General features: G+C 47.1%; 1 protein-coding gene across 1 annotated transcript in view; it reads right to left on the bottom strand.

Moving 5' to 3' along the window:
• LOC115136939 (sodium/calcium exchanger 2-like) overlaps window positions 1-25,547 on the bottom strand; it is a 52,350-nt gene extending 26,803 nt beyond the window's left edge. Inside the window, exons 1-8 of the mRNA XM_029672860.2 lie at window positions 25,069-25,547; window positions 17,604-17,741; window positions 17,112-17,339; window positions 16,640-16,981; window positions 15,799-16,254; window positions 5,038-5,414; window positions 2,771-2,874; window positions 1,001-1,018 (exon numbers count right to left, since the gene is read on the bottom strand). Of these exons, the coding sequence (XP_029528720.1) occupies window positions 1,001-1,018; window positions 2,771-2,874; window positions 5,038-5,414; window positions 15,799-16,254; window positions 16,640-16,981; window positions 17,112-17,339; window positions 17,604-17,741; window positions 25,069-25,461 (2,056 nt within the window). The 5' untranslated portion in view covers window positions 25,462-25,547. The remainder of the gene's footprint in view (window positions 1-1,000; window positions 1,019-2,770; window positions 2,875-5,037; window positions 5,415-15,798; window positions 16,255-16,639; window positions 16,982-17,111; window positions 17,340-17,603; window positions 17,742-25,068) is intronic.
• Between the last annotated feature and the right edge of the window lie 358 nt (window positions 25,548-25,905).

Here is a 25,905-nt window from a genome sequence, read left to right as displayed (position 1 = left end):
AGATTGGTCCAAACACACCAAGACAGTCGTGAAGAAGGCAGGAAACTAAAAATATTTGGCATGGGTCCTGAGATCCTCAAAAGATTCTACAACTGCAACATCGAGAGCATCCTGACCGGTTGCATCACTGCCTGGTACGGCAATTGCTCGGCCGCCGACCGCAAGGCACTTCAGAGGGTAGTGCGTACCGCCCAGTACATCACTGGGGCAAAGCTGCCTGCCATCCAGGACCTCTACACCAGGCGGTGTCAGAGGAAGGCCCTAAAAATGTTCAAAGACCCCCAGCCACCCCAGTCATAGACTGTTCTCTCTACTACCGCATGGCAAGCAGTACCAGAGTACCAGTATCTGTTACTTGGACTTATTGCACCCGATACTGAAATGGTTGTTTCAGTTTTTTATGTCTAAGGTAGTCTCATATCTTAGTCTTCGCAACCCTGACAGTCATTCTGAATGCAGGTTGTGGGCGAATAAAATTTGAAATGTTGGACATCCCCACTCTGGCTGGATTCCAATTGGAATTACACATCACTTTGCAAGCCAGCATAATGTGATTTGTAGGGAGGATTAGGGTAAAACTAGGCCCTCAGAAGAAGGCTTTATGAAATATTATATGACAACGTATTCACTTAGGATCTTACTTGGTGAAGGCAACAGGACTGAAAATGAATGAATTCAACAACCATGTATCCATCACTAGCAAACACAGTCATGTGTGTTACTGGTAACACCAACATTCACTCAAAGGGCACTCTGGGAAATATGGAAATAATATGCAGGGCTATTCAATTCCAGTCCTGGAGGGCCGAAACATGTCTGGATTTTGATTTTTGTATGGTTCTTCAGAGACCCTTAAATTGATCTCTTGTGAAATGTTTGTTGTTTTTATGGATGATTCGGAACCAAAACCAATTCCCCCACATGTGCCTTTAGGGATAATAAAATGTTCTGTGGGCTGTTTCTAGGCTGGTTGTGTGAGGCAAGTTGCTGATGGTCTTACCTTGGTTAAGCAGAAGGGCTGGAAGAAAGAAGGAAAAACAGAACAGTCAGTACAGCAGTCCAAACAGAAGAACAGAACAATCAGTACAGCAGTCCAAACAGAAGAACAGAACAATCAGTACAGCAGTCCAAACAGAAGAACAGAACAATCAGTACAGCAGTCCAAACAGAAGAACAGAACAGTCAGTACAGCAGTCCAAACAGAAGAACAGAACAGTCAGTACAGCAGTCCAAACAGAAGAACAGAACAATCAGTACAGCAGTCCAAACAGAAGAACAGAACAATCAGTACAGCAGTCCAAACAGAAGAACAGAACAATCAGTACAGCAGTCCAAACAGAAGAACAGAACAATCAGTACAGCAGTCCAAACAGAAGAACAGAACAGTCAGTACAGCAGTCCAAACAGAAGAACAGAAGTCAGTACAGCACTCCAAACAGACGAACAGAACAGTCAGTACAGCAGTCCAAACAGAAGAACAGAAGTCAGTACAGCAGTCCAAACAGAAGAACAGAAAAATCAGTACAGCAGTCCAAACAGAAGAACAGACCAGTCAGTACAGTAGTCCAAACAGAAGAACAGAACAGTCAGTACAGCAGTCCAAACAGAAGAACAGAACAATCAGTACAGCAGTCCAAACAGAAGAACAGAACAGTCAGTACAGCAGTCCAAACAGAAGAACAGAACAGTCATTACAGTAGTCCAAAGTCAAAGTGCAGTATGACATGATATCACACCATTACACTTCCCTGACCTTGTGAGATTTCACCAACTAAGAGCTCTGATGCCATTGTGGACTCTCCTCTAAGAGCCTCGGTTCAGTATAAACATTTTTTGTTTTCAACATTCTCTCTATTTCTCCCTCTCTCTGGTTGTACCCTGATTCTCCACTCTTCTCCTAAAGTGTACACTTGCAAAGATTATGGCATTGATTTAAGAATGGTGGAAACTCCCTCCAGCCAATGCTTACGCCAATCCTATGCTTTTAAATCCACGATGGGGAGTGTGCAAGTGTATGCTCTCTCTCTCTCGCTCACACACACACACGAACGAAACACACACAAACGAAACACACACACAGACACTAGGGCTATTTCCTCTTTATTTTCTTCACCTCACACACGATTGGACATCACGCTTTGGTTGGCTCTGCGACTCTGAAAGGTCTCTACTTGTATCTTCATTTCACCAGCAGAATTGAAAATCCATTCTTTACCAAACAAAGCCACCTATAGTGCCTTACTGGTACTAGCGATAAGGCCCAACTCAGTCAGAGCCTGAAATGGAATGAAAAAGGTACAGGTACTTACTTTAATTGGACCGTACCTGGGTTTGTGTTTTAGAGCCAGTATACTATAAGAGGTGCCACAACTCATTAAAGGTGCAGTACTCCGGTACTTCAGCACCAACCCATTCCCAACCTCTGACATCAGGAAAACAAACCCCTACACACTCACTCTCACTTTCTCTCCCTGTTTGTTTTCTCCTGCTACGGACTGAAATGTGAGCTTCGGCTGGAATTTATTGTTTGTCTGTGGGTAGACTGACTGTAGATTACAAACAGTGGCAGAGAGAGAAAGAGAGAGAGCCAGAGAGAGAGGGAGAGAAAGGCCGTATCAGCTGTTATCACACCTGTTGTATTACTAGAGACTGAGAGAGAGTGCTGTGTCAACATGGCTGGCATGGTTCACTGAGGTTCAACTGATACTGGGAAAATGGAAAGGGGACATTCACAGACATGCAAACGGACACACACTACAAGTACACACACCTGAGATTCCCCTCTTCAGCCAGCGCGGTTCCTCTAGTACGATGAAGAAGTTCTCCTTTTTCTCATACTCCTCATCGTCAATGATCCTCACCTGCAGGGTCTGACTGCACACGCACACGCACACACACAAACAGGTCAGTATCAGAGGTCTGTATCAGAGGTCAGTAACCAACAAATGGATTAGACTGTCTTCTTTAAATGTATTCAACAGTTAAAGAGATAAGTGGAAGGATGTAGTCCCAGGGGTAAGTCAGGGATTTTGTTTTACTTTACAGAAAGAGCTCACCTCACACACACACACACACACACAGATGACGACCCCCCCCCCCCCCCTTAATGTAGAGCCACAAGGCTCTCTTTCCACCACGGGTCACTCCCAGATATCAATGCGCTAACCATACTCCATGTACAGCTATTGAGCAAAAGGTAGGGAGGGGAGCGGCACAAAGACAGACAAAGATGTCTTCCTCCCCGGGGGGGCCGCCCCAGACATATTAACAGACACAGCTTGCACTTAAATCACTACAGAGGACCCACGTCAATATCACTCCACGGCTGAATAATTCAGATGAAGACATGCACACCGGCCAGTGAGGGGACACCCAGGGGTCTGCAACACAGAGGGACGTCGCCCCTGCTGAATATTATCCCCTACTACTGTGACCCAACCCTCAGCCACTGCTCCAACCCTCAGCCACTGCTCCAACCCTCAGCCACTGCTCCAACCCTCAACCCTCAGCCACTGCTCCAACCCTCAGCCACTGCTCCAACTAGCTCCTTCCATCCTGTGATTATACCTACTGGCACTAACCACTACCCACTGTAAGTCCTTTACTGTACCTACTACTGAGCAACCTTAGCCTCAGCGTCTCTTGGGGATCCCACTGGCACTAACCCATAGGGTCCACTGCATCCCCCCTACAGAGTAGTGCAGGGCTAGCGGTCAGCTTTTACTTCAGGCTGATGCGGAGTGGCTGATGAAAAGAGGAAATAGGGGGGGATGGAGGGGAGGAGTTGGAAGACGTGTTTCACTTTGTTATTATGCACATTAGTCCTGATAATGTCTCCCAGGACATTGTGCCTGAAAATGTCACCACAGCAACAGTCTCCCTGTTGGCGGCGCAAACATAAACAAGCGATGAGAGAGAAACAAAGAAGCAAAGAGAAAAGAGAGAAAGAGGGAGAAGAAAGAGATACAGATGTCGGATCTTAATTTGAGCCAAATTTGCTACAGCAGGAAAACGATCTTGCAGCAACAGGAAATGTAAATTATTATGCAAATTATAATTAACGGACATTTTTGTAGAGGTTGATGAATATTTTTTGGGGGGAAAATCTAGCCTGAAATTTGAAAGTGAAAATTACAAACTTCAGAAGCCTTGTTCTCCTGCAACAGGGTGATCATATTGAGATCCTACATCTGTAGATACAGGAAGATAAGAGGCTGAGAGAGAGAGAGAGAGAGAGAGAGGAGCAAGAGAAAGAAAAGAGAAAGAAAAGAGAAAGAGAGAATAGAGGAAGAGAAGAATAGATACAGCGAGATGAGAGCGAAATTAGAGATGAATGAGAAATAAACATGATGTTCAAATTACCATTCTTGTGCAGATTTGTGGCGAGAGAGAAAGAACCAGAAAGAGATAAGCCAGACATGAATACAGATAGAATGGTAATATAGCATGGTGTAGCCTACTTTAAGGCAGCAACACATAGCAGTGTGAATACAGTATTGGTTATGAGTTGAGCACAAACACTCAAGCCATTGATGGAGTTAAATCTCCCACCAGGTTGGCCTTGATGAATAATGGAGAAGAGTGTCTGGCATGGAGTAGGGAGGGGAGGGAGCGATAATGAAGGAGGGGAGAGTAGGAAAAGATGGAGGGGAGGAGAGTGGGAAAAGAGGAAGATTGATGAGAGTGGATGAAATGGAAGCAACCAATAAACAAATAGAGTAGATGTGTAGAGGTAGGGAGTCTGTATGTCTATGTAACGAATGTGAAATGGCTAGCTTAGTTAGCGGTGCGCTCTAAATAGCGTTTCAATCGGTGACGTCACTTGCTCTGAGACCTTGAAGTAGTGGTTCCCCTTGCTCTGTAAGGGCCGCGGCTTTTGTGGAGCGATGGGTAACGATGCTTCGAGGGTGACTGTTGTTGATGTGTGCAGAGGGTCCCTGGTTCGCGCCCGGGTATGGGCGAGGGGACGGTTTAAAGTTATACTGTTACATCTATCTATCTATCTATCTGCCTTTCTGTGCGTCCATCACTACTCACTTTGTCTGGTCGTTGGAGAACTCCAGCTCTCCCTGGGTGTCCTCGTAGTCCACGCCGCCCCCCTTCGCAGTGCCCGCCTCCGTGTGATAGGGCAGGATCACCGTGCCGCGGGCGCCCGAGTTCCTCACCACTGAGATCTCCATGGTGCCAACACTCTCGCTGACGCGCACCAGCCGATCACGGAATGTGAAGATGCCAGCATGGTCGTCGTCCAGGATGGTCACCGTGGCGACCAGTGGCTCCACCAGACGGCCCTTGGGTCCCGCGCCTGGCTCATCACTCTCGAACATCCCCTCGGCGTCACCAATGCGCAGGTTGAGCAGCCGCACAAAAAAGTGCTCGTCCTCCTCGAAGATGTCATCATCGATGATGCCGACCTGGGAAAGGTGTAGGATGGAGGGAGAAGGGGTGGAATAGAGATGAAGATAGAAAGTGGCAGCTGTTATAGACCATAAATGCTTGAGAGAAATGCATCAAACCAACCGCACTGATGGTCATAAACATGGGACACTAGGGGATTGATTGTTGTAGTCACTCATTCATAACTGATGGTTGACTAGAAATTGAGTTGTTTCCTAACTCTCTCTACACATTCCTTGTTTTCTCCCTTTCCTCAACACTCCTCCTGCTATCCAGAAATACACTCTTTGTCCTCTGTCTAAGTGTGAACATGAAATGACACGAAAACTACGACGCGTTCAAAGAGAGAAACATCTCCAAGGACAAAATACTTCAAAGCTCACTTCCTCCTTTTTTCACTGTCTCTCCCCTCTTCCACTCAGATGAAGTCCTATTCGCTGTCAGTCAGGACCATGAAGCAGAATTTAATGTGCTCTAGTTTCCGGAAGACTCTCCAGCTCTGCCGGTTCCTCTAAGACAGTGGTTCCCAATCTTTTTATAGTCCCGTACCCCTTCAAACATTCAACCCCTCCAGCACCAGGGTCAGCGCACTCTCAAATGTTGTTTTTTGCCACCATTGTAAGTCTGCCACACACACACTATACGATATATTTATTAAACATAAGAATGAGTGTGAGTTTTGTCACAACCCGGCTCTTGAGAAGTGACAAAGAGCTCTTATAGGACCAGGGCACAAATAATAATAATCAATCATTTTGCTCTTTATTTAATCATCTTACTTATAAAACCTTAATCGTTCATCGAAAACTGAATAACTCAGCACAGGTTAATGAGAAGGGTGTGCTTGAAAGGATGCACATAACTCTGCAATGTTGGGTTGTATTGGAGAGAGTCTCAGTCTTAAATAATTTTCCACACAGTCTGTGCCTGTATTTAGTTTTCATGCTAGTGAGGGCCGAGAATCCATTCTCACATAGGTACGTGGTTGCAAAGGGCATCAGTATCTTAACAGCGCGATTTGCCATGGCAAGAAACTGAGCGCAGGATACTTCTGATTAAATTACATTTTCACAGAAACTCTTTTTGCAATTTCGATGAGGCTCTCTTGTTCAGATATCGGTAAATGGACTGGAGGCAGGGCATGAAAGGGATAACGAATCCAGTTGTTTGTGTCATCCGTTTCTGGAAATGATCTGCATAACTGCACACCCAACTCAATCAGGTGCTTCGCTATATCACATTTGACATTGTCCGTAAGCTTGAGTTCATTTTCACACAAAAGAGAGTCCCTGTAATCCTAGATTCAGATCATTCAGGCGAGAAAAAACATCACCCAGACAGGCCAGTCATGTGAGAAACTCGTCATCGCGTGAGAAACTCGTCATCATGCAAGTGGTCAGACAAGTGAAAATTATGGTCAGTAAAGAAAACTAAGCTCGTCTCTCAATTAAAAACAAGTGTCAATACTTTGCCCCTTGATAACCAGCGCACTTCTGGATGTTGTAAAGCGTTACATGGTCGCTGCCCATATCCTTGCATAATGCAGAAAATACAAGAGAGTTCAGGTGCATTGCTTTAACCAAGTTAACCATTTTCACTGTAGTGTCCAAAACATCTTTCAAGCTGTCAGCCATTCCCTTGGCAGCAAGAGCCTCTCGGTGACTGCTGCTTTGTTACCCAAGTGGCGTCGGGAGCAACTGCTTGCACGCGCGTTACCACTCCACTAGGTCTCCCTGTCATTTACATTTGTGGACGGACCACTAGAGGGCAGGCTGGGCTCATGGATAGTTGCCCAACAGAGCCTGGGAGACAAGGTAACCAGAGTCAATTAAGCACAGCTGACGGTACTAATGAGATACTCTCCTTCCCCTATAAAAGAGAGAATGGAACCAGAAGAGAGAGGGGAAACTATCTCTGGAAGATGGCCACCGAGAGAGAGAAGCTGTGCTGAAAGAACCACTAAGACGGTGACAAAACCGTGATTTATGTTTGTTGTAGTTTAAAGATTATCCTATTGTGTTCTTGTTTCATCTGGAGAAGAAGATGTGTGTTTTTCCTTGGAAGATTTTTCATTGATTATGTTTGAATGTTTTTGTTGACAAAATACTCTCAATAGAGAACCGTGTTCAATCAGAAAAACCTTTTTCCTGACTCGTTTATTCCACCTTCCCGCTTTAGAGTGACGCCTAATTACTTGGTACGCTCACATTGGTGGAGGATGCCGGTATTAGGTGGACGAGTGACACAAGGATAAGTGAGTAAATCAAGATTCTTCCAGTAGACCCGGAGGAACCATTCAAGAACCTAGAGTTAAGCCAAGAGCGGCTGCTCACGCCATCTTACCTCGTCTCTCCAAGGAGGATGATATTGAGGCCTTCCTCATGACCTTCGAAAGGACGGCCACCTTGGAAGAGTGGCCGCCCACAGAATGGGCGAGCGCATTAGCCCCTCTTTTGACCGGGGTGGCTCAGGAAGCCTATTTTGACCTGGATTCCCACGAAGCTGCGGACTATGGGCGACTAAAAACCGAGATCCTGTCCCGGTACCAGCTGACTGCCAGAGATAGGGCTGTAAAGTTCCATCAATGGACCTATACAGCTGATCAACCCGTCCGTGCCCAGATCTTCGCCTTAATACGACTGACGAAACAGTGGCTAGAACCTGGAAAGGGAGTAGGACATGTGATAGAGACTCTCGTAGTGGACAAGATATTGAGAGAATTACCCAGTGACTTAAAAAGGGTTGTGGGGCAAGCCAACCCGTTGTCAGCCGACGACATAGCCCAGGCGGTGGAAACATATCGGTCTACAGGGGAGTTGTTAAAAAGTGACAAGGAGGAACGGAAGGAGTCTTGCAATCCCGTACCACGACTCACCCCGGCGCGCTCGCCACCGAAACGTCCAAGCCCCTCCCGGAGGTGGGAGAAGTCAGCCACCACACAGCAGGGTCGGTGTTATAAATGTCAGTCTCCCAACCATTATGCCCCACAATGTCCTAGCAAGGATGAGCCCATGGTCACGGAGTCATCACTGCCTACCCCCACACATCCCGTTTTGAGGGGGCAGGATCAACACTGTTGGTTAGCAGAGATAGCCCCAGCATCAGAGATTCCGGTGCAAGTCGAAGGACAAGATGTGGTAGCTATTCTCGACTCGGGAAGTATGGTTACGTTAGTAGAGGAGCGGATGGTGACCTCCGCAACACTGCTACCAGACAAAGTAGCCGTATCCTGTATCCATGGAGACACCCACTATTACCCCACTGTGAATCTGCCTATTCTCACTCCAAAAGGAAGGTGTACAGTCAGGGCCGGGAAAGTGCCGCAGCTGAAGGTGCCATTATTGATCGGGAGAGACTGTCCCTTATATAAGGAGCTTCGGCAGATGACGTTATGCACGGGAAGAAGGGGGACAGGAAAGAAGAGAAAATCCAAGCCCGAGGTAGTAGTCCTACAAGGAGACGTAGCCGCGTCCTCGTCCTCTGCAGCAGAGGAAGAAATAGCGACCCAACGTTTACGTCAGATATTCCAAGAAACCACCGATGAAGACACATGTGAAGGGCTATACACAACGCAGGAAGGAAGGAGCAACCAGGCGTTAAGGGATATATTTGAAGCTCCATCCGAGGAGGGAACCTGGAAGGGATTCTCCTCGGTCACCCCTGATGGGGATGTGGAACAACCTCCACATCCCTCTACCGAGGTCGACCTGCCCCAGGAATTAAAGGGACAGTTCGGCACCTCGCAGCATAGAGACCCAGACCTAAGGGAGGCCATGAGGAAGGTGAAGGTGATCGACGGGAGGAACGTCGATGGATCAGGTGAGCCCCCTCTTCCTTACTATGCAATCAGGCGGGGTCTCTTATACTGGGTCGTACGACGAAGGGGGGAAAACCAGGAATTACTAATGGTGCCTAGGCCATACAGAGATACAGTTCTACAGTTAGCCCATTCCCACGTCCTAGGAGGACACCTGGCACGAGACAAGACTATTGACAGAATCATGCAGAGATTCTATTGGCCCGGGTCACCCGGGATGTGGCCAGGTATTGTAGGACGTGTGATCAATGTCAACGTACAGCCCCACGGCCACACCTACGTAACCCTTTGATTCCTCTCCCCATCATAGAGACTCCCTTTGAACGCATAGCTATGGACCTCGTAGGACCCCTCCCAAAATCCGCCAGAGGACACGAGTACATCCTAGTGGTTATAGATTACGCTACCAAGTTCCCGGAGGCCATACCCCTGCGTAACATGTCGTCAAAGGGAATTGCCAAGGAGTTATTCCTGATGTTCTCTCGTGTGGGCCTCCCCAAGACTATCTTGACTGATCAAGGAACCCCGTTCATGTCCCGGTTGATGAAGGACTTGTGTCGGTTATATCAGGTTCAACAGATACGTACAAGCATATTCCACCCTCAAACAGACGGGTTGTGTGAACGCTTGAACAAAACGATAAAAAGCATGTTGAGAAGGGTGGTGTCCCGAGATGGGAAAAACTGGGACATGCTTCTCCCACACTTAATGTTTGCCCTGCGAGAAGTACCCCAGGCATCCACTGGATTCTCTCCGTTTGAATTGCTCTATGGCAGACCCTGTCGAGGAATCCTCGACTTAGCCAAGGAGACCTGGGAGACCCAACCATGCCCCTTTCGATCCACAATAGAACACGTTACCCTGATGAGAGACCGCCTGTCAGCAGTGTGGCCCATAGTCAAGGAGCATATGGAGAAGGCCCAAAGGACCCAAGGCCGGGCCTATGATAAGTCTGCGACCCCCGTGAGTTCACCGTGGGAGAGAAAGTGATGGTGCTTGTGCCCACGGCCGAACATCGCTTGCTGGCGCAGTGGAGGGGGCCCTACGAGGTAATGAAAAGGGTCTCACCGGTCAATTACCTCATCAAGCAACCTGACAGGAGGAAGAAGGTCCAAATCTATCACATAAACCTGCTGAAGACATACCATGGACGAGAGCAGGAGGTGGCTTTGATGGCCCTGGAGGGCAAAGGAAAAGAGGAGGCTCTACCACAGGTGCGCCGTGGCCAAACTCTCCTACCGGAGCAGTCAAGACAGCTAGACAAGCTGATTATGAACTTCGGTCGAATATTCTCTCCATTCCCAGGACAAACAGATGTCCTGTTCCACCATATCCACACTGAACCCGGCAAGAAGGTGCATATCCGCCCTTACAGGAGCTCGCAGAGTCATCGCTAAGAAAGAGGTGAGGGAGATGTTGAGGATGGGCGTGATCGAGCCCTCGACGAGTGAGTGGTCCAGTCCCATAGTCCTGGTCCCCAAATCCGATGGTAGTATGAGACTCTGCAACGACTTTAGGGGCGTCAATGCCATCTCTACATTCGATGCGTATCCCATGCCCCGCGTGGATGAACTCTTGGAGCGCTTAGGAAAGGCCAAGTTCATCACTACCCTGGATTTGACGAAGGGATATTGGCAAGTGCCGGTGGCTCCGGAGGATCGCCCAAAGACTGCCTTCGCCACTCCAGAGGGGCTTTTCCAGTATGTGAGGATGCCCTTCGGACTGCACGGTGCCGCTGCAACCTTCCAACGCCTCATGGATGCCATTCTACGGCCCCATCAAGAGTATGCAGCGGCGTACATAGACGATGTGGTCATCCACAGCGAGGACTGGGATAGTCACCTCCTGCGATTACGGGCGGTGCTCGTGAGTTTGGAAGCCACAGGGTTGACAGCCAATCCAAATAAATGCTGCCTGGGTTTGTCCGAAGCGGAATACCTGGGGTACACCGTGGGGAATGGGAAAATACGCCCACAGGCAGAGAAGACCAGGGCAATTCGTGACTGGCCTCGACCCCGGACCAAGCGAGACGTTCGGGCCTTCTTAGGGATAACAGGATATTATCGCCGTTTTATCCCGGGATATGCAACCATTGCCAACCCCTCACAAACCTCATCAGGAAAAACCTGCCAAACCAGGTAGAGTGGAAAGACGAGACGGAAGAGGCCTTTCAATTGTTAAAAGATGGCCTGTGTTCTGATCCCGTTCTACAGGCTCCGGACTTCTCACAAGAGTTCATTGTGCAGGTCGACGCCTCGGATACAGGGCTCGGGGCCGTACTAGCTCAGGGTAAAGGTGAAGCAGAGAAGCCGATTCTCTTCATTAGTAGGAAACTCAGCGATCGGGAACAGAGGTATGCGACCGTAGAGAAAGAGGCCTTAGCCATCAAGTGGGCCCTCGATTATCTCCGGTACTACCTACTGGGTCGGAGGTTTGCATTAGTTACTGACCATGCGCCCCTCACGTGGATGGCTGGTAAGAGAAACAATAACAACAGAATAGCCAGATGGTTTTTGTCTTTACAACCATTCTCTTTCCATGTCATCCACAGGGCCGGATCGAGGAACGGGAATGCAGACGCGCTGTCCCGACGCGACCAAGACGGTGCGTCTGGCGCCCGACCCTCCGGTTCGGTCCTGGGGGAAGGTATGTGGACGGACCACTAGAGGGCAGGCTGGGCTCATGGATAGTTGCCCAACAGAGCCTGGGAGACAAGGTAACCAGAGTCAATTAAGCACAGCTGACGGTACTAATGAGATACTCTCCTTCCCCTATAAAAGAGAGAATGGAACCAGAAGAGAGAGGGGAAACTATCTCTGGAAGATGGCCACCGAGAGAGAGAAGCTGTGCTGAAAGAACCACTAAGACGGTGACAAAACCGTGATTTATGTTTGTTGTAGTTTAAAGATTATCCTATTGTGTTCTTGTTTCATCTGGAGAAGAAGATGTGTGTTTTTCCTTGGAAGATTTTTCATTGATTATGTTTGAATGTTTTTGTTGACAAAATACTCTCAATAGAGAACCGTGTTCAATCAGAAAAACCTTTTTCCTGACTCGTTTATTCCACCTTCCCGCTTTAGAGTGACGCCTAATTACTTGGTACGCTCACACATTACATTACATTTAAGTCATTTAGCAGACGCTCTTATCCAGAGCGACTTACAAATTGGTGCGTTCACCTTAAGACATCCAGTGGAACAGCCACTTTACAATAGTGCATCTAAATCTTTTAAGGGGGGGTGAGAAGGATTACTTTATCCTATCCTAGGTATTCCTGAAAGAGGTGGGGTTTCAGGTGTCTCCGGAAGGTGGTGATTGACTCCGCTGTCCTGGCGTCGTGAGGGAGTTTGTTCCACCATTGGGGGGCCAGAGCAGCGAACAGTTTTGACTGGGCTGCGCGGGAACTGTACTTCCTCAGTGGTAGGGAGGCGAGCAGGCCAGAGGTGGATGAACGCAGTGCCCTTGTTTGGGTGTAGGGCCTGATCAGAGCCTGGAGGTACTGAGGTGCCGTTCCCCTCACAGCTCTGTAGGCAAGCACCATGGTCTTGTAGCGGATGCGAGCTTCAACTGGAAGCCAGTGGAGAGAGCGGAGGAGCGGGGTGACGTGAGAGAACTTGGGAAGGTTGAACACCAGACGGGCTGCGGCGTTCTGGATGAGTTGTAGGGTTTAATGGCACAGGCAGGGAGCCCAGCCAACAGCGAGTTGCAGTAATCCAGACGGGAGATGACAAGTGCCTGGATTAGGACCTGCGCTGCTTCCTGTGTGAGGCAGGGTCGTACTCTGCGGATGTTGTAGAGCATGAACCTACAAGAACGGGCCACCGCCTTGATGTTAGTTGAGAACGACAGGGTGTTGTCCAGGATCACGCCAAGGTTCTTAGCGCTCTGGGAGGAGGACACAATGGAGTTGTCAACCGTGATGGCGAGATCATGGAATGGGCAGTCCTTCCCCGGGAGGAAGAGCAGCTCCGTCTTGCCGAGGTTCAGCTTGAGGTGGTGATCCGTCATCCACACTGATATGTCTGCCAGACATGCAGAGATGCGATTCGCCACCTGGTCATCAGAAGGGGGAAAGGAGAAGATTAATTGTGTGTCGTCTGCATAGCAATGATAGGAGAGACCATGTGAGGTTATGACAGAGCCAAGTGACTTGGTGTATAGCGAGAATAGGAGAGGGCCTAGAACAGAGCCCTGGGGGACGCCAGTGGTGAGAGCGCGTGGTGAGGAGACAGATTCTCGCCACGCCACCTGGTAGGTCATGTCATGTCATGGCTTTTGTGCCATCAGTACAGATACCAACACATTTTGACCACCAAAGTCCATTTGATGTCACAAAGCTGTCCAGTACTTTAAAAATATCCTCTCCTGTTGCCCTGGTTTCCAGTGGTTTTCAGAAGAGGAAGTCTTCCTTAATATCCCTTATGCACATTCCATGATCGAACGTTCTAAACACACTTCCTATCGGTTTGGCAATTTCCGGTCAGTCTAGTTGTTATCAGCGATATAACGTTACTACCACTATGTCGCAGTTTTTTACTTGGTGTCTTCAGGACTTGCCTCAAATTAATATTAATGATGTACATCGAATTGTTAAATCATTCTCCGAGACTCCAGCTAGCAAGAATGAAAAGGGGTTCAAGATGTATATAGGAAGCTACATAGACAACTATGAAGGTGAGTACCAAGTCAATAACAGATATGACGTTAGCTAGCTACAATCAGTAGCTAGCTAATTGAACTATTAACTGTAGCTAGCTAGTTACTTCGTAAAATTACATAACGTTGACAGAATCTACCTGAGAATGTGTGTATTTTCGTTAGCTTGGTTAAGTTATGCTTGCTAGCTATATTTGCTAGCTAAAAATAATTGTTATTCATGTCTTCTACACAGTATCTAACAAAGATACATTGACAGGGGAGATGTCTGCCTGTCACAGGTCCATGAGGAAGAGTGAAAAGCCGCACAGCATGAGAGTAGGGAAAGGTTATAGATAGCTACTAGGGACCTTGTTAAACATTTCCTGTGAGACACTGTCATCATGTTCAAAATGTGTTGGAGACAGTATCAACGTTTAATCTTAACAGTAGATAGATATTAATGATGGTTCCCAATCCCAATTTAGAATTGCCCACTTAACAGGTTATTTGGTAAGGATCTGTTGATGCAGTGTTTGGTAATTGTGTTACTGAGACACAATCTATTCCTGTATAGTTAAGAGCCCCTAGTTAAGAAGACTAGACACTACTATGTTTATTGTTATTTATGGGCCGCATCATTCTTGTTTCTCACTTCAGTCTTCCATCACACTTATCTTCACAGATGGTGTTAAAACACTCCGTACCAGTGATAGTGGTCCAAAGCCACTGCTCCTGTGTTGCAAGAAGTGCTCTGTGCAATCATCTGGTGGCCCTTCTTTACCAGACAGCGCACTACTCTCAACTAAACATTCCTGCTGCACCACCAGTTCACAGCTGCACAGACACAGAACAACGTTGGCACAAGCCAAGAACACTTGTGAGTCTATCAATATCCATAAAAAAATGCACCTGAAAAGTATTCAGCCTATGTAACAGTAAATCCTTGTTAATTAGGGTGTGAAGCCAGGTCCGGTTGGTGGGATAGAGTTCCGTAAACCTACTAACTCGTGTGCTGATGGAATAAGGTAAGTTGGAGGTTCCTAGAATGGAAACATTATAGAAAACATTTTCTTGTGATTGTATCCAGATGATAAGCCTAAACAGTGGCGTCTTTACGATGTAATGACAAATGTTTGGGACAAAGACTGGGGGGAAATATATAATCTATAAATCTGTATATTTTAATTCATTTTATTTGAATTTTCGGGCTTGTGCTGTTTCTGGAAAAGATACATGAGTCTTTGTCATAGTAATCTCTCCAACCTGATGTTAAGGTTTTAAAATGTTTTGCAGAAGTTCTCTCTACAAAGCACTCAATGGATACATGCCTGACATGGACCTTCTCCGCATCTGCCAACGTATGCCAACTTTTCTCCACTTACTGCCCCTCTTGTGACAACAAGAGTACTGCTGGTAGTAGCAGCAGTACTTTTTTTTAAACCATTTATAATTTTTCGAGCAAACGGCATGAGCAGCAGCTTCATTTGGTGAGTCGAATTCCCGCGAGAGAGTAACGGTTAATGTGATTGGATGTTAATTATTTGACTAGGCTACCTGTATTTGACATTGTGTTGTTATTTTGCTGAACACTAGATGGTTGAATTTGATTTTTGGCAGTGAAACGAGGCTACTCAAGCGAGAGAAAAAAAACTCACCCAAATGTATAGCCCAGTTGGAAAATATAAATGGACTGTTAGGGGGGGAAAAAAAGAGACAGTTGATCCGGGACAGAGAGGACTCTGGCCGGCGCTAATTCATAGGGTAATTAGTTTCTGCTGCTGTTTTCTGCTCCTTCCATTACGTGACGTCTTGATCTGCCCACGACAAGCAGGTCTAACGACCTAGCTGGGGATCTGCTTGGCAGCACAGTTGTGCAACACTTAATGCTATAATTGATTATAACTGTACATTACTGTTTGCTTTCCTCCCCTTCCACTGACCCTCACCTTGATCTCCTTGCAGGTCTCTCCGGGTTTGAACACCAGCGTTCCCTCGCTGTACTCGTAGTCGGACCCGGCATTGGCTGAGCCGTCCTCGGTCCGGTAGTCCACATAGAAGGTGCTCTCCCCCAGGCCCCCTTGACACACCACAGCCAGCCTCAGTACGCCGCAGTTCTCCATACACTGGCTGTGGGTGCTCTCGAACGCCAGGCGGCTGCACTCAGCCAGGTCGTCGTCCTCGCAGACCACTTCCTCGTCTACGGCGGCGGCGCGGCGGGAGTGGTCGGCGGCGTGCCTCTTGAGCACGTTGCCGGCGCCGGTCATCATGCGCGTAGCCTGGATGCGGTAGAAGGCGCGGCTCTTCTGTTGATGGAGGAGGGCGTAGTAGTTGGCAAGATCTACCAGCTGATCCAGCTCCTTGTCCGGAAACTTCTGCTTCAGCTGCTTCAGGATGCGGATCACCTGGGGGCAGAGGAACACTGGGTGAAAAAGAGGGACACAGACACACAACCTCGACACAGAGAGAAAGTTTGTAACTTTTGTAGGTTCAGCACGTTAGTAGCTCCTAATAGTCTCCTTTGCTTGAGTGTGTTTATATGTGTGGTTGAGGTGAGTATCTACAGTATGCGGGTGTTCATGAACTGCCTGAGTGTGTCCTCTTCATCTCTTTTTACTCTCTCTAACCCTACTGTGCCTTTATATATTCCTGAGAGGGCCTATGTACATGAACGGGATGAGTGTATCCTTTATAACTCTTCATCTCTCTCCCTCTCCATACTGTACCCCTCTTTCTCTCCCCCTGATGTACTTGAATCCCTCTAACAGCAGGTCTCTCTCTCTCTCTCACCTCCTTGCGGCTCTCGTCCAGCTCCTTGGTATTCTCTACGGTCACCATGGTGCTGTTGGAGTTGGGCAGGTAGGCCACGGTGCCCGCCGCATTGTTGGCCCCATCCTGGCAGTTCTCACTGGGCATCATTCCCACCCCCCCTCCACTCTGAGGGAACTTTCCGTCCATAATCATCTCGAAGCCTTTCGGGGTTGTGTCCCCCTCAGTCTCCACGACGATGCCGTGCTTGTCGGCGCGGTAACGCTTGGCCATGTACTTGTAGAAGAGCAGGCGTCGGTCGGCGATCCAGGCCAGGATCACACACACTGGGAAGTAGAACAGGGTGACCAGAGCCTCCCACACCTGAACACACACAAAGACAGGGGACCATTACAAGACATACATCCAAACTGGAAGGGGTTGATTGTTTGGTTACACACACACATACAGTATCTATTCACATTTGCTAACACACACACACACAAAAGAGTACCTCCACTACTCCGGGTGAGATGACAGAGAGGATGAGGAAGAGCCAGATATAGGCGAAGATACTCCAGAAGGCTGTGATGAAGAACACACGCAGGTGTTTGATCTTCCTGGTCTCTCCTTCAGGGATGACCCACACACAGATGGCGATGATCACAAACATGTTGAAGGCGGCGCTGCCCACGATGGTGCCAGGGCCCAGCTCACCCGCCTCAAACCCATGCCCACACACCTAACACCGGGAGACAGAGGAGAAAGACTTTTGAAGAACTTTTCCTTTTGGAGAACTTCTGTGCAGTATAAATCAAAAAGTCCATGTCATAAAAAGGCCAAATGTTATGTTGGTAAGATTTGACAATGACTTTTTGTCATTTTCAACTTCATTCCAGTACTAGTATACACTGCAACACTGATATGTTGTCGCTGGAGGGAGTGTTTTTGATGTGACACCCACTTATGAGTTGTGCTCTGTGAGTCTTTATGACATGACACCCACCTCTATGACAGACAGTAGGATCTCTGGGGCGGAGGAGCCTAGAGCCATCAGAGTCAAGTTGGACACAGTCTCGTTCCAGATACGTACAGTGGCCACAGATGTCTCACCGCTTGGCATGGTGATGGTCACCTCCTTCTCCTGCAGGACAGACAGAGAGGGGTCTCACACACACACATGAATGCATACATACACACACATGCGCTCACACACACGCGCTCACACACAGGTCATCACTCTATTCCCCCCATACCATTCCAGTATCTCACCACCAGACTCATACATATCTTAATCTCATCTAGCCAGTTACTGTAAAAAAAACAACTGCTCATAGGCCAGAGATGGTAGTGGGAGTAGTAGTGGGAAGCTACAGATTTCTTTCTTCTCCACATATAAGCATGACGGATGGTATTTACAGTATCCTACCATCAGGGAGGACGCGACCCTGACTCCCTGACAGAAGGGAAGGGGACAACCTGTTATTCTAATCTAGTGATGGGGGGCTATGGAGACTCAAGTTTTATTAGTCGTATGTAAGGGATACACATGGTATACAACGTCCTACAAAATGCTGACTTGCAGGTTCCTTTACATTGACAGTGACCTTGACATGTAGGGTTGGTTAATTTTACTGAAGTGGGCTAAGTCAGGGTCACAGAGTGTTTCTTGGTAGTCTTAAACAAATCTACTTTCAAACAAAAGTATAGACCTCACACACACATGGTTATGGGCTTAAAAAAGAAGACATCTGTACCATGTCAGATATAGAGTTGAAATCTATTCAATTTTGAGATTGCATCCCAGTATTACCCCTTATATCATCACAGCAGACTGAAATATAACAAAACTGTTTGATATAGAAACCTGATGTTTATTAATGATGAAATTATGAAAAATATGAATAACATTCCACCCACGAGGCCACACTATTTTCCTAAACCTCAACTTCTAAATACTCTCCTGCAACCCGCCTCACCCAATATGGCGTGGATCTGCTTTTTCTAAAGTATTTCTATATACTTCAGATCTGGAATCCCTCAACTGAAGCTAGCCAGCTACCTACCGACCAGCTATCAGCTGGCAAACCATTGCTAGCGGTCATCAGCTAACCTTTAGCTCGGAAAGCTCTCGCCAGTTCGAACAACGTGACTCAAACCAGAGCATAACGGACCTATTTCTCTCAATTTCCCCGGATTCCTACCGCAAACTCTGAACGTTTTCATCTGGATCTTCACAACTAGCTAACCGCAATCCCGGGTGACCACTCCTGGCTAGCGTTTCCATCCCGGAGCAAGCACCAATTAGCCTGAAGCTAGCCCGGCCAGGGCTCCTGTGCCTCCACCGAAGCCCAATCCTGGGCTACAATATCCGGACCCCTTCTACTGCCGGTACGGGGCACAGAACCCCGCCGATCCTCTACGACTGGAATACCGACATAATCTGCCTGATGATTCCAACAGGCCCCTCAGACGCGACGCCCGCTGAAGGCCCATTCTGTTAACCTGCTAGGCCTGCTAGCTACCTAGAGCTACTTGGAAGCCTACTAACTCCACGACTGGTCTATCGACGTCACCGCACGAAGAGGAAAAAACAGACTTACCCCCATCGCGACGTCCCCCAAAGGCTAACTTGCTAGCTCCGTTCTACTAACTGCTAGCTTGCCGGCCCCGGTCTGCTAACTGCTAGCCCCTGCTAACTGCTTGCTTGTTAACCAAGCCCCGGTCTGCTAACTGCTAGCTTGTTTAGCCCCGGCCTACTAACTGTTAGCGTGTTAGCACCGGCCTGCTAACTGCCTGAATCACCGTGTTCCCAGTCAGCCCAACCACTCACTGGACCCATATGTTCACTTGGCTACGCATGCCTCTCTCTAATATCAATATGCCTCTTCCATTACTGTACTGGTTAATGATTACTGTCTTATTTCACTGTAGAGACTCTAGCCCTGCTCAATATGCCTTAACCATGTTGTTCCACCTCCTACATATGCGATGACATCACCTGGTTTAAACATCTCTAGAGACTATATCTCTCTCATCATTACTCAATGCCTAGGTTTACCTCCAATGTACTCACATCCTACCTTACCTTTGTCTGTACACTTTGCCTTGAATCTATGCTATCGTGCCCAGAAACCTGTTCCTTTTACTCTCTGTTCCAAACGTGCTAGACGGCCTGTTCGTAGAGCATTTAGCCGTACCCTTATCCTTCTCCTCCTCTGTTCCTCTGGTGATATAGAGGTTAATCCAGGTCCTGCAGTGCCTAGCTCCACTCCCCAGGTGCCCTCATTTGTTGACTTCTGTAACTGTATAAGCCTTGGTTTCATGCATGTTGACATTAGAAGCCTACTACCTAAGTTTGTTTTACTCACTGCTTTAGCACACTCTGCCAACCCGGATGTTTTAGTCGTGTCTGAATCCTGGCTTAGGAAAACCACCAAAAACCTTAATCTCCATTGCTAACTATAACATTTTCCGCCAAGATAGAACTGCCAAAGGGGGCGGTGTTGCAATCTACTGCAAAGATAGCCTGCAGAGTTCGGTATTATTATCCAAGTCTGTTACCCAAACAATTTGAGCTTTTACTTCTTTCCAGAAACAAGTCTCTCTCTGTTGCAGCTTGCTATAGACCTCCCTCTGCCCCCAGCTGTGCCCTCGATACCATATGTGAATTGATTGCCCCCCATCTATCTTCTGAGCTCGTGCTACTGGGTGACCTAAACTGAGGCATGCTTAACACCCCGGCCATCCTACAATCCAAGCTTGATGCTCTCAATCTCACACAAATTATCAATGAACCTACCAGGTACAACTCCAAATCCGTAAAATACACCTCTGCTGTTTTCAGCAATCACTGCCTCATTGCCTGCATCCGTAATGGGTCTGTGACCAAACAACCACCCCTCATCACTGTCAAGCGCTCCCTAAAACACTTCTGCGAGCAGGCCTTTCTAATTGACCTGGCTGGGGTATCCTGGAATGACATTGACCTCATCCCGTCAGTAGATGATGCCTGGCTATTCTTTAAAAGTGCCTTCCTCACCATCTTAAATAAGCATGCCCCATTCAAACAATTTAGAACTAGGAATAGATATAGTCCTTGGTTCACTCCAGACCTGTCTGTCCTTGACCAGCACAAAAACATCCTGTGGCGTTCTGCATTAGCATCGAATAGCCCCTGTGATATGAAACTTTTCAGGGAAGTTATGAACAAATATACACAGGCAGTTAGGAAAGCTATGGCTAGCTTTTTCAAACAGAAATTTGCATCCTGTAGTACTAACTCAAAAACGTTCTGGGACACTGTAAAGTCCATGGAGAATAAGAGCACCTCATCCTGAGGCTAGGAAACACTGTCACCACCGATAAATCCACTATAATTGAGAATTTCAATAAGCATTTCTCTACAGCTGGCCATGCTTTCCACCTGGCTACCCCTACCCCGGCCAACTGCCCGGCACCCTCCATAGCAACCCGCCAAAGCCCCCACCATTTCTCCTTCACCCAAAAACAGATAGCTGATGTTCTGATGTTCTGAAAGAGCTGCAAAATCTGGACCCCTACAAATCAGCCGAGCTAGACAATCTGGACCCTCTCTTTCTGAAATTATCTGCCGAAATTGTTGCAACCCCAAATACAAGCCTGTTCAACCTCTCTTTCGTATCGTCTAGAATCCCAAAGATTGGAAAGCTGCCGCGGTCAACCCCCTCTTCAAAGGGGGTGACACTCTAGACCCAAACTGCTACAGACCTATATCTATCCTACCCTGTCTTTCTAAGGTCTTCGAAAGCCAAGTTAACAAACAGATTTACTGAACATTTCGAATCCCACCATACCTTCTCCGTTATGCAATCTGGTTTCAGAGCTGTTCATGGGTGCTCCTCAGCCACGCTCAAGCTCCCAAACGATATCATAACCGCCATCGATAAGAGACATTACTGTGTAGCCGTATTCATCGACCTGGCCAAGGCTTTCGACTCTGTCAATCACCACATTCTTATTGGCAGACTTGACAGCCTTGGTTTCTCAAATGATTGCCTCGCCTGGTTTACCAACTACTTCTCTGATAGAGTTCAGTGTGTCAAATCGGAGGGCGTGTTGTTCGGACCTCTGGCAGTCTCTATGGGGGTGCCACAGAGTTCAATCCTCGGGCTGACTCTCTTCTCTGTATACATCAATGATGTTGCTCTTGCTGCTGGTGATTCTCTGGTACACCTCTACGCAGACGACACCATTCTGCATACGTCTGGCCCTTCTTTGGACACTGTGTTAGCTAACCTCCAGACGAGCTTCAATTCCATACAACTCTCCTTCCGTGGCCACCAACTGCTCTTAAACGAAAGTAAAACTAAATGCATGCTATTCAACCGATCACTGCCCGCACCTTCTCACCTGCATCTCTACTCTGGACGGCTCTGACTTAGAATACGTTGACAACTACAAATACCTAGGTGTCTGGTTAGACTGTAAACTCTCCTTCCAGACTCACATTAAGCATCTCCAACCAAAGTTAAATCTAGAATTGGCTTCCTATATCGCAACAAACCATCCTTCACTCATGCTGCCAAACATACCCTCGTAAAACTGAACATCCTACCGATCCTCGATTTCGATGATGTCATCTATAAAATAGCCTCCAACACTCTACTCATTGGTTGGCCCTCGCTTCATACTCGTCGCCAAACCCACTGGCTACAGGTTCTACAAGTCTCTGCTAGGTAAGGCCCCGCCTTATCTCAGCTCACTGGTCACCATAGCAGCACCCACTCGTAGCATGCGCTCCATCAGGTATATCTCACTGGTCACCCCCAAAGCCAATTCGTCCTTTGGTCGCCTTTCCTTCCAGTTCTCTGCTGCCAATGACTGGAACAAACTGCAAAAATCTCTGAAGCTGGAGACTCATATCTCCCTCACTAGCTTTAAGCACCAGCTGTCAGAGCAGCTCACAGATCACTGCACCTGTACATAGATGGGCTGTTTACAGATGGGCTATCTACCTACCTCATCCCCATACAGTATTTATTTATTTATCTTGCTCCTTTGCACCCCAGTATCTCTACTTGCACATTCATCTTCTGCACATCTACCATGCCAGTGTTTAATTGCTATATTGTAATTACTTCGCCACCATGGCCTATGTATTGCCTTAACTCCCTTATCTTACCTTATTTGCACTCACTGTATATAGACTTTTTGTTTTATTTTGTTGTACTGTATTATTGACTATGTTTTGTTTATTCCATGGGTAACTCTGTGTTGTTGTATGTGTCAAATTGCTATGCTTTATCTTGGCCATCCCTCCATCCCCATCCCTCCATCTCCATCCCCACATCCCTACATCCGCATCCCTCCATCCGCATATCTCCATCCCTCCATCTCCATCCCTACATATCCACATCCCTCCATCTCCATCCCTACATATCCACATCCCTCCATCCCTATCCCCATATCCCTCCATCCGCATATCTCCATCCCTCCATCCATACATATCCACATCCCTATATCCCTCCATCCCCATATCCTTCCATCCACATCCCCATATCTCCATCCCCGCATCCCTCCATCCGCATCCCCATTTTCCTCCATCCCCCATCCCCATATCCATCCACCCCCCACCCCCTCGCAGAGAGCCAGCATAAAATCCAGACACTCTCATAGTGTGCTTAGGCTTGCATTACCTCAGGACATACAGCGGAACAGCCCCCCTGTTACAATACACTCCAAATTAGGCCACTGGGGTGGTCTAAATCCTTCCTAATGGATGAACTTCTGGAAATTACTCTCCTGATAGATGCTCTTATTGTGAACTTACAAAAAATGGTGTGCAATTTGCTCGGTCAGAGAGAAAATTGGAAAAGGGATTATGAACAAAGATGTTGAACACATGGTTGGATTTAAGGAGGACAATATTACAAACAGATAACTAGTAAATTCACAATGGTGTTCGATGGCCCAACAAACTGAAATGGATTAATAACTCATGAAAGAAATTATTAACTGCCCCAGTTAATTGATTATTTCATGGATTCCAAGGCTAGAATCTATTTCAGTTTCTTGTCAGCAGAGAAATCCAATTCATAACCATGTCAAATAGTCTGGACCAATTATCTAAAGCTTTAAATCAGATGGAATCAATAATTCACTAAGTCTCATTATTTTCCAATTGTTTCGTTCTGAACAGAACCGCTATTTTTTGGGTCGCGTTCCACTGGTCCGACCAGTAAAAGCTTTGAAAAGTACCTGTTTATATCATTCTTTTCTGTTCCTTTTTTAACTAACATTGAAAATCCATTCTTCTCTAATTAAAAATCTCTCCCCATTGTCTTTTTTTTCTTCTAAGATTTTAGTTTTAACAATACAAAACATACACATACAAACGACCTCACACCAACATCAACTACATCACACCTGCCCTGACGAACATGCTCACAACCCCATCTCCAGCGCCCGCATTATTCTCCGCCACATGGCCTCAAATTGCACCATTTTGTTTCTCTCCGTCGCCCGCGCACTCTCTCCCCATCTTCTGAATCACGCTGAAACGTCAGTAGGTTACAGTAGCCTATGCTTCGGAGGGGGAGGGGCAGGTAGCTTACACACGCACACACACTGGCAAAAACATTCAGATGGCAGGCAGGCAGACACTGGAAGAAGTTTCTGAGTGACAGAGTGAGGGCTTTGCATAGGCACATTGTTGCATTTTTTGTGGGACTAGAAAAACCTGCCCGGTATGTAAAAGAATGCTATTAACCGGTTCCCATGCTTTTACAATAATGGTTCTGTTCCGGAACAGTATCTATCACTGTCGTTCCTGGTTCTGTTTCTGTTCCTTGAAAAATGTTGTAATTTTCCAGTTTTCGGTTTTGTTCCCTGAACTGGTTCCAACCCAAGGTTAGAATCTATTTCAGTTTCTTGAGTCAACAATATCTCTTGTCAGCAGAGAAATCCAATTCATAACAATGTCAGAATCTGAACCAATTACCCAAACTTTAAATCAGATGGAACCAATAATTCAATACACTAAGTCTGCATATCAGGATGTGTTTCAATGAACATACTGTAAATACTGGAATTCCATATGGGCCCAAAGTCAGTCACTACAAGAAATGTGAAAACCCAAACATTGAAATAACACGTTAATTTGAGCTGTCTGTGGTAACACCGCAAAGCAAGGTGGCATTTCTGGAGAAAGAAACTGTTATGTCTATCACCCCTGCAGAGGCGAGTTTTACAATGACTTTATCATATAATGTTCAAGCTGTTTCGATGTTCACTGTGTTGGAGTGACAGTTAATGTAGTCTAGGGAGAGGTGAGAGAGGAGAGCCAACCACTGTATCTAAGAGTGGGAGAGCTCTCTCTGTAAAAATATAATCTCTTCATTCTATTTCTATGTCATTTCCATTATGTGGTGAATGACAACTCTACATAAACACAGTCTATCATATGGGTCAATCTATCACATAGTACCAACCTGTGAGGTTATGACCTCGATAGAGGCCATGAAACGGTCTGCGATGATGGACACTCCCATGAACATGTACATGAGACAGGTGAAGTAGACCACGGCCCTGGCTACCTGGTCGCCCAGCCCGGGGCTCAGGGGCTTCCACACGGGCAGCAGGGTGCCCGGCCTGCACACCACCGGCTGCGAACACTTTGAACTGCTGCCCAGCCCCGTGCTGCTGTTGCTCCAGAACTCCGGAGACATGGAGGGATAGGACATGGTGGAGATGGAGCGGTTCTCTTCCTCTCCTACTCCTCCTCCTCCTCGTAGAGACTCCAGGGCGCAGGGTGAAGGAAGGGGGAGGAGGAGGAAGAGGAGGAAGGGGACGGAGGCAGAAAGAGAGGTGGGGAGGAGTGCCATGGTGGAGAATGCCGGGGGAAGAGAGGGATGAGGTGGACGAAGAGAGAGACGAGGAGAAGATGCCAACGTGGCAAGGAGGGGTAGGACTAGCTCACCTAGGAGGAGAGAGAGATGGATAGAAGAGTAAAGAGAAGAGAGAAAAGAGAGAGAGAGAACAATACTTGGTTAGATGTTGGGTGTAGCCAGCAGCAAACATACACCAGCCTTTCATGGACCTGTAAATAACTAAACCATCTACCTCAAAATCATTTTCAGTTATTTTTTACGAAATTAAAACTGAATCATGAGGTATTACTGCAGTTGACATAGAATAAATCATTTTTCAACCATTGTCCTTGTTTCCAGTTGCTGTGGAAGGTTTCCAACTGCAATATGAGAACAAAAATGTCAACATGCACATGAATAGTAAATGTTAAAGTCATGCCCCTGAATCATGAATATAAT

The sequence above is a fragment of the Oncorhynchus nerka genome, linkage group LG11 (genome assembly GCF_034236695.1).
Source record: "Oncorhynchus nerka isolate Pitt River linkage group LG11, Oner_Uvic_2.0, whole genome shotgun sequence".
NCBI classification, from domain to species: Eukaryota; Metazoa; Chordata; class Actinopteri; order Salmoniformes; family Salmonidae; genus Oncorhynchus; species Oncorhynchus nerka.
This window is presented reverse-complemented; position numbering and strand designations above follow the sequence as displayed.